The following is a 12,623-nucleotide window of genomic DNA, read 5'->3' as shown; positions in this document are numbered from 1 at the left end:
CAGCTCCATGGGGCCACCTTGGCCATGGCCATGGGGCCACCTTGACCATGGTCTTGGGGCCAACTTGACCATGGCCTTGGGGCCACCTTGACCATGACCTTAGGGCCACCTTGACTGTGGTCTTGGGGACACCTTGACCATGGTCTTGGGGCCACCTCGAGCAGCTCCATGGGGCCACCTCGAGCAGGTCCATGGGGCCACCTTGACCATGACCATGGGGCCACCTTGACCATGGCCATGGGGCCATCTTGACCATGGCCTTGGGGCCACCTTGAGGAGCTCCATGGGGCCACCTTGACCATGGCCATGGGACCACCTTGACCATGGCCTTGGGGCACCTCAAGCAGCTCCATGGGACCACCTTGACCATGGTCTTGGGGCCACCTTGAGCAGCTCCATGGGGCCACCTCGAGCAGCTCCATGGGGCCATCTTGACCATGGCCATGGGGCCACCTTGAGCAGCTCCATGAGGCCACCTTGAGCAGGTCCATGGAACCACCTTGACCATGGCCATGGGGCCACCTTGACCATGACCATGGCCATGGGTCCACCTTGACCATGGTCTTGGGGTCAACTTGACCATGGCCATGGGGCCACCTTGACCATGACCTTAGGGCCACCTTAACCATGGTGTGGGGCCACCTTGACCATGGCCTTGGGGCCACCTTGACCGTGGTCTTGGGGCCACCTTGACCATGGTCTTGGGGCCACCTCGAGCAGGTCCATGGGGCCACCTTGACCATGGCCATGGGGCCACCTTGACCATGGCCATGGGGCCACCTCAAGCAGCTCCATGGGACCACCTTGACCATGGTCTTGGGGCCACCTCAAGCAGGTCCATGGGCTCACCTTGACCATGGCCATGGGGCCACCTCGAGCAGCTCCATAGGACCACCTTGACCATGGCCATGGGGCCACCTTGACCATGGCCATGGGGCCACCTTGACCATGGCCATGGGGCCACCTTGACCATGGCCATGGGGCCACCTTGACCATGGTCTTGGGGCCACCTCGAGCAGCTCCATGGGGCCACCTTGACCATGGCCTTAGGGCCACCTTGACCATGGTCTTGGGGCCACCTTGACTATGGTCTTGGGGCACCTTGAGCGGGTCCATGGGACCACCTTCACCATGGTCTTGGAGCCCCCTTGACCATGGCCGTGGGGCCACCTTGACCATGGCCATGGGGCCACCTTGACCATGGTCTTGGGGCCACCTTGACCGTGGTCTTGGAGCCTCCTTGAGCAGCTCCATGGGGCCACCTTGACCATGGCCATGGGGCCACATTGAGCAGGTCCATGGGGTCACCTTGACCATGGCCATGGGGCCACCTCGAGCAGCTCCATGGGGCCACCTTGAGCAGCTCCATGGGACCACCTTGACCAATGCCATGGGGCCACCTTGACCATGGCCATGGGGCCACCTCGAGCAGCTCCATGAAACCACCTTGACCATGGCCATGGGGCCACCTCGAATAGCTCCATGGGGCCACCTCGAGCAGGTCCATGGGGCCACCTTGACCATGGTCTTGGGGCCACCTTGACCATGGTCTTGGAGACCCCTTGACCATGGCCATGGGGCCACCTTGACAATGGCCATGGGGCCACCTTGAGCAGCTCTATGGTGCCACCTTGACCATGGCCATGGGGCCACCTCGAGCAAGTCCATGGGGACACCTTGACCATGGTCTTGGGGCCACCTTGACCATGGCCATGAGGCCACCTTGACCATGGTCTTGGGGCCACCTTGACCATGGCCATGAGGTCACCTTGACCATGGCTATGGGGCCACCTTCAGCAGGTCCATGGGGCCACCTTGACCATGGCCATGGGGCCACCTTGACCATGGTCTTGGGGCCACCTTGAGCAGGTCAATGGGGCCACCTTGACCATGGCCATGGGGCCACTTTGACCATGGTCTTGGGGCCACCTTGACCATGGCCATGAGGTCACCTTGACCATGGCCTTGGGGCCACCTTGACCATGGTCACCACCTTGTGGCCACCACCACTGACCCCAACCCCCATCCTGAGGTGACCACCATGACCAAGTGACCACGGTGACCATGGCTGAGGTGACCACCCATGACCCCATGACCAAGTGACCATCATGACCATGGCCGTGGTCACCTTGTAGCCACCACCAACCCCCATCCTGAGGTGACCACCATGACCCCATGACCGAGTGACCACCGTGGCCACCATTGCCTTGGTCACCTTGTGGTCACCACCACTGACCCCAACCCCCATCCTGAGGTGACCACCCATGACCCCATGACCGAGTGACCACCATGACCATGGCCATGGTCACCTTGTGGCCACCACCACTGACCCCAAACCTGAGGTTACCACCCATGACCAAGTGACCACCATGACCATTGCCATGGTCACCTTGTAGCCACCACCACTGACCCCAACCTGAGGTGACCACCATGACCACATGACCGAGTGACCACTGCCATGGTCACCTTGTGGCCACCACCACTGACCCCAACCCCCATCCTGAGGTGACCACCATGACCCCACGACCGAGTGACCACCATGACCATGGCCATGGTCACCTTGTAGCCACCACCAACCCCCATCCTGAGGTGACCACCATGACCAAGTGACCACTGTGACCATGGCTGAGGTGACCACCATGACCCCATCATCAAGTGACCACTGTGGCCACCATTGCCATGGTCACCTTGTGGTCACCACCACTGACCCCAACCCCCATCTTGAGGTGACCACCATGACCCCATGACCGAGTGACCACCATGACCATGGCCATGGTCACCTTGTGGCCACCACCAACCCCCATCCTGAGGTGACCACCATGACCACATGACCGAGTGACCATCATGACCATTGCCGTGGTCACCTTGTAGCCACCACCAACCCCCGTCCTGAGGTGACCACCACAACCCCATGACCGAGTGACCACCGTGGCCATGGCTGAGGTGACCACCACAACCCCATGACCGAGTGACCACCGTGGCCACCACCGTGGTCACCTTGTAGACGTCGTGGGAGCCGATGATGGCGTCGAAGAGCGTGTAGAGGTCGTTGAGGAGGTCCACCACCTCGATGGGCTCGCTCATGGCCGAGATGGTGGTGAAGCCCACGATGTCGCTGAAGTACAGCGTCACCTCCTCGAAGTACTCGGGCTCCACCGGCGTCCCCATCTTCAGCGCCTCGGCCACCGACCTGCCGGGGGTCACCGCGGTCACCCGGGGGTGGCCATGACCTCCAGGGGTCCAAGAGTGGCCAAAGTGACCACCGGGACCTTCTGGTGAGCCACAGGGGCGGGAGGGGTCAAGGTTGACCACAAGGGTCTCCAAGGGTCACTTTGAACATCTGCTGACCCATGGATCTGTGGGTCAAGGATGACCACGGTGTGACCACAGTGACCACCCCGGTCAAGGATGACCACAGCGTGACCACAGTGACCACCATGGTCAAGGGGTCAAGGCTGACCCCAACCTTCTCCAGGTGACCACCCCTGACCTCTCCTGCCCCACATCTCCCCCGCTGCCCCACAGATCAGCCCAGACCACCACCTGAAGGTCCCTCCACCCCGAACCTCCATGTGGGACCCAAGGGGCGACGCCCACCACCCGCCCCATGGACCGCGCCCGGCCCCACGCGGCGACCCACGGCGGCAGCATCTGGGTCAGGAGCTTGTCGGTCTTCTGCTTCTCGATCTCCAGCTCCTCGGTCCTCTCGCGGATCAGGTCCTCCAGGTTGCTGCTGTACTGCTCCAGCATGCGCAGCATCGAGTCGATGATGTTGGTCTTGCGGCCCTTGTTGATGCCCTTGAACTGCCCCACACGTGGGGGTCAGACCCATGGAGGGCCCGGAAAAAAACCCCATGGAAATCACGGAGAAATCCATGGAGACCCCAGAGAACCTCATGGAACTCCATGGAAATCCATGGAGACCCCATAGAACCTCATGGAACTCCAAGGAGACCCCATAGAACCCCATGGAGACCCCATAGAACATCATGGAACTCCATGGAACTCCATGGAGACCCCATGGAACATCATGGAACTCCATGGAACTCCATGGAGACCCCATGGAACATCATGGACCTCCATGGAGACCCCATAGAACCTCATGGAACTCCATGGAGACCCCATAGAACCTCATGGAACTCCATGGAGACCCCATAGAACCTCATGGAACTCCATGGAGACCCCATAGAACTCCATGGAAATCCATGGAGACCCCATGGAACAGCATGGACCTCCATGGAGACCCCATAGAACCTCATAGAACCTCATGGAAATCCATGGAGACCCCACAGAACCTCATGGAACTCCAAGGAGACCCCATAGAACCTCATGAAACTCCATGGAACTCCATGGAAACCCCATAGAACCTCATGGAACTCCATGGAAATCCATGGAGACCCCATGGAACATCATGGACCTCCATAGAGACCCCATAGAACCTCATGGACCTCCATGGAACTCCATGGAACCTCATGGAACTCCATGGAGACCCCAAGGAACCCCATGGAACTCCATGCAACTCCATGGAACCCACAGGAACCCCACAGGGACCCCACAAAAGCACAGAGAGACCCATGCCAGTCCCACCAGTCCCAGGTGTGTCCCACCCGCCCCAGGTGTGTCTCACCTGGTCGAACACCTGGTTGATGGTGGGTCTCTTCTCGGGCTGCTCCCATTGACCCCAGACTGGTCCCACCAGTCCCATACTGGTCCCATTGACCCCATACTGGTCCCATACTGGTCCCATTGACCCCAGACTGGTCCCATTGGTCCATGAAGGTCCCACCTGCCCCAGGTGTGTCTCACCTGGTCGAACACCTGGTCGATGGTGGGTCTCTTCTCGGGCTGCTCCCATTGACCCCATACTGGTCCCATACTGGTCCCATTGCTCCATGAAGGTCCCACCCACCCCAGGTGTGTCCCACCTGCCCCAGGTGTGTCTCACCTGCCCCAGGTGTGCCTCACCTGGTCGAACACCTGGTCGATGGTGGGTCTCTTCTCGGGCTGCTCCCGTTAACTCCATACCAGTTCCATACTGGTCCCATACTGGTCCCATTGCTCCATGAAGGTCCCACCCACCCCAGATGTGTCCCACCTGCCCCAGGTGTGTCTCACCTGGTCGAACGCCTGGTCGATGGTGGGCCTCTTCTCGGGCTGCTCCCATTGACCCCAGACTGGTCCCACCAGTCCCATACTGGTCCCATTGCCCCATGAAGGTCCCACCTGCCCCAGGTGTGCCTCACCTGGTCGAACACCTGGTCGATGGTGGGCCTCTTCTCGGGCTGCTCCCATTGACCCCAGACTGGTCCCACCAGTCCCATACTGGTCCCATACTGGTCCCATACTGGTCCCATTGCTCCATGAAGGTCCCACCCACCCCAGATGTGTCCCACCTGTCCCGGTGTCCCTCACCTGGTCGAACACCTGGTCGATGGTGGGTCTCTTCTCGGGCTGCTCCCATTGACCCCAGACTGGTCCCATTGCCCCATACTGGTCCCACCAGCCCCATTACTGGTCCCATTGCTCCATGAAGGTCCCATCCACCCCAGGTGTGTCTCACCTGGTCGAACACCTGGTCGATGGTGGGCCTCTTCTCGGGCTGCTCCCATTGACCCCAGACTGGTCCCACCAGTCCCATACTGGTCCCACCAGCCCCATTACTGGTCCCATTGCTCCATGAAGGTCCCACCCGCCCCAGGTGTGTCCCACCTGCCCCAGATGTGTCTCACCTGTCCCAGGTGTGTCCCACCTGCCCCAGGTGTGCCTCACCTGGTCGAACACCTGGTCGATGGTGGGTCTCTTCTCGGGCTGCTCCCATTGACCCCAGACTGGTCCCACCAGCCCCATACTGGTCCCATTGCTCCATGAAGGTCCCACCCACCCCAGGTGTGTCCCACCTGTCCCAGGTGTGTCTCACCTGCCCCAGGTGTCCCTCACCTGGTCGAACACCTGGTCGATGGTGGGTCTCTTCTCGGGCTGCTCCCATTGACCCCAGACTGGTCCCATTGCCCCATACTGGTCCCATACTGGTCCCACCAGTCCCATACTGGTCCCACCAGTCCCATACTGGTCCCATTGCTCCATGAAGGTCCCACCTGCCCCAGGTGTCCCTCACCTGGTCGAACACCTGGTCGATGGTGGGCCTCTTCTCGGGCTGCTCGCTCCAGCACTCCTTCATCAGGTGGATGCACTCCAGCGGCGCCTGGTCGGCCGAGACCGCCGGGCGGCACAGGGGGGGCGGCCGCTGGACCTTCTCGATGATCTCTGGGGCGGTGTGGGGCAGGTGTGGGTCAGGTGTGGGTTAGTTATGGGGCAGTTATGGGTCAGGTATGGGTCAGTTATGGGGCAGGTGTGGGTCAGTTATGGGGTCAGGTATGGGGCAGTTATGGATCAGGTATGGTGCAGGTGTGGGTCAGTGATGGGTCAGTTATGGGGTCATTTATGGGTCAGTTATGGGGCAGTTATGGGGTCAGTTATGGGTCAGTTATGGGGTCATTTATGGGGCAGTTATGGGTCAGGTATGGGGTCAGTTATGGGGTCAGTTATGGGTCAGGTATGGGGTCAGTTATGGGTCAGGTATGGGTCAGGTATGGGTCAGTTATGGGTCAGTGATGGGTCAGTTATGGGACAGTTATGGGGCAGATATGGGGCAGGTATGGGTCAGGTATGAGGCAGGTGTGGGGCAGGTGTGGGTCAGGTATGGGTCAGTTATGGGGTCAGTTATGGGTCAGGTATGGGTCAGGTATGGGGCAGGTATGGGTCAGTTATGGGTCAGTTATGGGTCAGTGATGGGTCAGTTATGGGGTCAGTTATGGGGCAGTTATGGGTCAGTTATGGGACAGTTATGGGTCAGTTATAGGGTCAGTGATGGGTCAGTTATGGGGTCAGTTATGGGTCAGTTATAGGGTCAGTTATGGGGTCAGTGATGGGTCAGTTATGGGGCAGTTATGGGTCTGTTATGGGTCAGTTATGGGGTCAGTTATGGGTCAGTTATGGGACAGTTATGGGGTCAGTTATGGGGTAGTTATGGGGCAGTTATGGGTCAGTTATGGGGTCAGTTATGGGTCAGTTTTGGGGTCAATTTGGGGTCGGTTTTGGGGTCAAATTTGAGTCGGTTTTGGGTCAGTTTTGGGGTCATTTGGGGTCAGTTTTTTGGTCGGTTTTCGGTCGGTTTTGGGGTCAGTTTCGCGGTCGGTTTTGGGTTGGTTTTAGGGTCAGTACGGGGTTGGTTTTCGGTCGGTTTCGGGGTCAGTTTTTGGGTGGTTTTGGGGTCAGTTTTGAGCTGGTTTTGGGGTGGTTTTGGGTCAGTTTTAGCGTTGATTTTGGGGTCAGTTCGGTATCAATTTTGGGTCAGTATGGGGTTGGTTTTTGGTCGGTTTTGGGGTCAATTTTGGTGTCAATTTGGGGACGGTTTGGGGTCAATTTGAGGTCGGTTTTGGGGTCGGTTTTTGGTTGATTTGAGATCGGTTTTGGGTCAGTTTTGGGGTCAATTTTGGGGTTGATTTGGGGTCAGTTTTGGGGTCAATTTTGGGGTCGGTTTTGGGTCAATTTTGGGGTTGATTTTGGTGTTGGTTCTGTATTGGTTTTGGGGTCAGTATGGGGTTGCTTTTCAGTCGGTTTTGGGGTCAATTTGGGGACGGTTTGGGGTCAATTTGGGGACAGTTTGGGGTCATTTTGGGGTCAGTTTTGGGGTCAAATTTGGGTCGGTTTTGGGTCAATTTTGGGGTCATTTTTGGGGTCAAATTTGGGTCGGTTTTGGGTCAGTTTTGGGGTGCGCACCTTCGGGGGGCAGCCCCAGCATGCAGGAGGGTTTTGGGGGGGCTCAGGGGGGTTTTTTGGGGTGAGGATCCCATTTTTGGGGTGCGCACCTTCGGGGGGCAGCCCCAGCATGCAGTAGGGGTTTTGGGGGGGGTTCAGGGGTTTTTTGGGGTGAGGATCCTGTTTTTGGGGTGCGCACCTTCGGGGGGCAGCCCCAAACATGCAGGAGGGTTTTGGGGGTGTTTTTTGGGGTGAGGATCCCGGTTTTGGGGTCGGTTTTGGGGTGCGCACCTTCGGGGGGCAGTAGGGGTTTGGGGGTTTTTTTTGGGGCGAGGATCCCGTTTTTGGGGTCAGATTTGGGGTGCGCACCTTCGGGGGGCAGCCCCAGCATGCAGTAGGGCGCGCTCCGGCAGATCACCTCCTGCATGATGATGCCGATGCCGTAGACGTCCCCCCGGAAGGAGCCGCGCCGCTCCAGGGCCGCGTCCCGCAGCAGCTCCGGCGCCGTCCACAGCCGCTCTGGGGGGCGGGGCCAGCTTTGGACACGCCCACCCACACCCCATGGACACGCCCACCCCGATAAACCACGCCCATCCCACCGCGGGAACCAATGGGAGGGGATTGAGGGCGTGGCCACGCCCCTATTGTGGGTGGGACATGCCCGGCTTGAAGCCACGCCCACATTGGATTGGTGGGTGTGTCTCTATTTGGACACGCCCCCTTTCATGCAAGCCACACCCACAGCGGAGGCCACACCCCTTCCCTCGATGAAGCCACGCCCCATTGGCCACACCCAGAGCCACACCCATCCCGAAAGCCACGCCCCCTCATCCAGACCCCATTGGTTCTCCTGAGGCCACGCCCCCGAGGCCACGCCCATTAGGCCACGCCCATTAGGCCACACCCACAAGAGGTTATGTCCATGAGGCCACACCCACAATGCCACGCCCATGAGGTCACACCATGAGGCCACACCCACAATAGGTTATGTCAATGGGGCCACGCCCACAAAACCACTCCCAGTAGGCCACACCCACAAGAGGTTATGTCCATTAGGCCACGCCCACAATGGGTTATGCCCATGAGGCCACGCCCACAATGGGTTATGCCCATTAGGCCACGCCCATGTGCCATACCCACAAGGCCACGCCCAGTAGGCCACGCCCACAAGAGGTTATGTCAATAAGGCCACACCCACAAGAGGTTTTACCCATGAGGCCACGCCCACAAGGCCACGCCCATGATGTCACACCATTAGGCCACACCCACAAGAGGTTATACCCATGAGGCCACACCCACAATAGGTTATACCCATGAGGCCACACCCACAATAGGTTATTCCCATGAGGCCACGCCCATGCGGCCACACCCAGAAGGCCACGCCCATTATGCCACGCCCACAATAGGTTATGTCCATGAGACCACACCCACAATGCCACGCCCATGATGTCACACCATGAAGCCACGCCCATGTGCCACACCCAGTAGGCCACACCCACAATTGGTTATGTCAATGAGGCCACGCCCACAAGAGGTTATACCCATGAGGCCACGCCCACAATAGGGTATGCCCATGAGGCCACGCCCACAAGAGGTTATGTTAATAAGGCCACACCCACAAGAGGTTATGTCCATGAGGCCACACCCACAATGCCATGCCCATGATGTCACACCATGAAGCCACGCCCATGAGGCCACACCCACAAGGCCACGCCCATTAGGCCACACCCACAAGATGTTATGTCCATGAGGCCACACCCACGAGGCCACACCCACAATAGGTTTTGTCAATGAGGCCACGCCCACAAAACCACGCCCAGTAGGCCACACCCACCAGAGATTATACCCATGAGGCCACGCCCACAATGGGTTATACCCATGAGGCCACGCCCACAATAGGTTATGCCCATGAAGCCACGCCCATGCGGCCACACCCACAAGGCCACGCCCACCAGGCCCCGCCCAGGCCCCGCCCTCACCGTGGGGCTGCGGGGGCGGGGCCGGCACGCGCTGCGCCTCCAGCAGTTGGTTGTAGCCGTGGTCGGTGACCTTGAGCACGAAGCGCCCGTCCACCACACAGTTCCGCGACTTGAGGCGCCCGTGCACCACGTCCCGGTGGTGCAGGTACCGCACGCCCTGCGGGACGCGAGGCGCGGTCAGCTGGAGAGGCCATGGTCCGCGAGGCCATGGTCAACGAGGTCATGGTCAGTGAGGTCATGGTCAACCATTGACATCATGGTCTACATGGCCATGGTCAACCATCAACGTCATGGTCAACCATTGACATCATGGTCAGCATGGCCATGGTCAGCGAGGTCAGGGTCAACCGTCAATGTCATGGTCAACCATTGGCATCATGGTCAACAAGGCCATGGTCAACAAGGCCATGGTCAGTGAGGCCATGGTCAGTGAGGTCATGGTCAGTGAGGTCATGGTCAGCGAGGTCATGGTCAACAAGGCCATGGTCAACAAGGTCATGATCAGCGAGGTCATGGTCAGCTATTGACATCATGGTCAACAAGGCCATGGTCAACTGTCAATGCCACGGTCAACCATTGACATCATGGTCAGCAAGGCCATGGTCAGTGAGATCATGGTCAACTATTGACATCATGGTCAACAAGGCCATGGTCAATGAGGTCATGGTCAACGAGGTAATGGTCAACGAGGTCATGGTCAGTGAGGTCATGGTCAGTGAGGTCATGGTCAGCGAGGCCATGGTCATCAAGGTCATGGTCAACGAGGTCATGGTCAACCATTGACATCATGGTCAGTGAGGTCATGGTCAGTTAGGTCATGGTCAGTGAGGTCATGGTCAGTGAGGTCATAGTCAACCATTGACATCATGGTCAACAATGCCATGGTCAACGAGGTCATGGTCAACGAGGTCATGGTCAGCAAGGCCATGGTCAGCAAGGCAATGGTCAACCATTAACATCATGGTCAGCAAGGTCATGGTCATCGAGGGCATGGTCAGTGAGGTCATGGTCAACGATGTCATGGTCAGTGAGGTCATGGTCAGCGAGGTCATGGTCAGTGAGGTCATGGTCAGCCATTGACATCATGGTCAACAAGGCCATGGTCAGCAAGGCCATGGTCAACGAGGTCATGGTCAGCAAGGCCATGGTCAACCATCAACGTCATGGTCATCCATCAATGCCATGGTCAACAAGGCCATGGTCAACCAATGACATCATGGTCAACAACACCATGGTCAACAAGGCCATGGTCAACCGTCAACATCATGGTCAATGATTGACATCATGGTCAACCATCAACATCATGGTCAACAACACCATGGTCAACAATCCATGTCATGGTCAACAATCGACGTCATGGTCAACAATGCCAAGGTCACCACAGCCAAGGTCACCACAGCCATGGTCAACAATCAATGTCATGGTCAACAATCAATGTCATGGCCAACAATCAACGCCACAGTCAACGTTACCATTGTCAACAATGCCCAACATTGGAGACCGTGACCCCATGACCTCCCCGTGGCCACCAGGCCACCAAGGCCACCCCGCGGCCACCTTGATGAGGTCGATGAGGAGGGAGGACTTGAACATCCAGTCGAGCTTCATGTCCTCGTTGCGCAGGAGGTCCTCCAGGCTGCCGCGCGAGCAGTGCTCCGACACGATGGCGAAGATGCCGCAGTCGTGGAAGAAGCCCAGGAACAGGTTCACGTTCTCGTGCCGCAGGTCCCGCAGCTGCAGGAGACACCAGGAGGGGTGGGGGACACCGGGATGGGTGGGGGTGACCCCAATGATGGCCCCAAGACTCGATGATGGCCCATGACCCAACGATGTCCCCAAGACCCAATGATGTCCCCATGGTCCACAATGACCCAACAATGCTCTCCAAGGTCCATGATGACCCCTTGATGTCCCCATGACCCAACTTGGACCACGGTGACCCAACAATGTCCCCATGACCCAATGATATCCTCATGACCTCTCAATGTCCCCATGACCCAATGATGTCCTCGTGACCCAACGATGTCCCCAAGGTCCATGATGACCCCTTGATGTCCCCGTGACCCAACCTGGGCCATGGTGACCCAACGATGTCCCCATGACCCAAAGATGTCCCCATGGTCGAATGTGGACCCCAATGACCCAACGATGTCCCCATGCTCCAATGGGGACCACGATGACCCAACGATATCCCCATGACCCAACGATGTCCCCATGGTCCAACATGGACCCCAATGACCCAACGATGTCCCCATGACCCAACGATGTCCCCATGACCCAACAATGTCCCCATGACCCAACGATGTCCCCATGACCCAAAGATGTCCCCATGACCCCTCAATGTCTCCATGACCCCTTGATGTCCCCATGCTCCAACATGGACGACAATGACCCAACAATGTCCCCATGACCCAACAATGTCCCCATGACCCAATGATGTCCCCATGGTCCAATGGGGACCACGATGGCCCAACGATGTCCCCATGACCCAACGATGTCCCAATGACCCAACGATGTCCCAATGACCCAACGATGTCCCGAAGGCCCAAGAATGTTCCCTAAGGTCCATGATGACCCAACGATGTCCCCATGGTCCAACATGGACCCCAATGACCCAACAATGTCCCCATGACCCAACAATGTCCTCATGACCCAATGATGTCCCCATGGTCCCTGATGACCCAAAGATGTCCCCATGGTCGAATGTGGACCCCAATGACCCAGCGATGTCCCCATGCTCCAATGGGGACCACGATGGCCCAACGATGTCCCTGTGACCCAACGATGTCCCCATGGTCCATGATGACCCAACGATGTCCCCATGACCCAACAATGTCCCCATGGTCCAATGGGGACCACGATGGCCCAATGATGTCCCCATGACCC

General features: G+C 58.3%; 1 protein-coding gene across 1 annotated transcript in view; it reads right to left on the bottom strand.

The window, feature by feature from the left end:
* The window catches only part of GUCY2D (guanylate cyclase 2D, retinal), a 43,944-nt gene that overhangs the window by 14,534 nt on the left and 16,787 nt on the right, over positions 1-12,623 (bottom strand). Inside the window, exons 9-14 of the mRNA XM_072920680.1 lie at positions 11,295-11,471; positions 9,738-9,894; positions 8,128-8,277; positions 6,116-6,264; positions 3,641-3,804; positions 2,998-3,190 (exon numbers count right to left, since the gene is read on the bottom strand). Of these exons, the coding sequence (XP_072776781.1) occupies positions 2,998-3,190; positions 3,641-3,804; positions 6,116-6,264; positions 8,128-8,277; positions 9,738-9,894; positions 11,295-11,471 (990 nt within the window). The remainder of the gene's footprint in view (positions 1-2,997; positions 3,191-3,640; positions 3,805-6,115; positions 6,265-8,127; positions 8,278-9,737; positions 9,895-11,294; positions 11,472-12,623) is intronic.

The sequence above is a fragment of the Taeniopygia guttata genome, chromosome 32, assembly GCF_048771995.1.
Source record: "Taeniopygia guttata chromosome 32, bTaeGut7.mat, whole genome shotgun sequence".
NCBI lineage: Eukaryota > Metazoa > Chordata > Aves > Passeriformes > Estrildidae > Taeniopygia > Taeniopygia guttata.
This window is presented reverse-complemented; position numbering and strand designations above follow the sequence as displayed.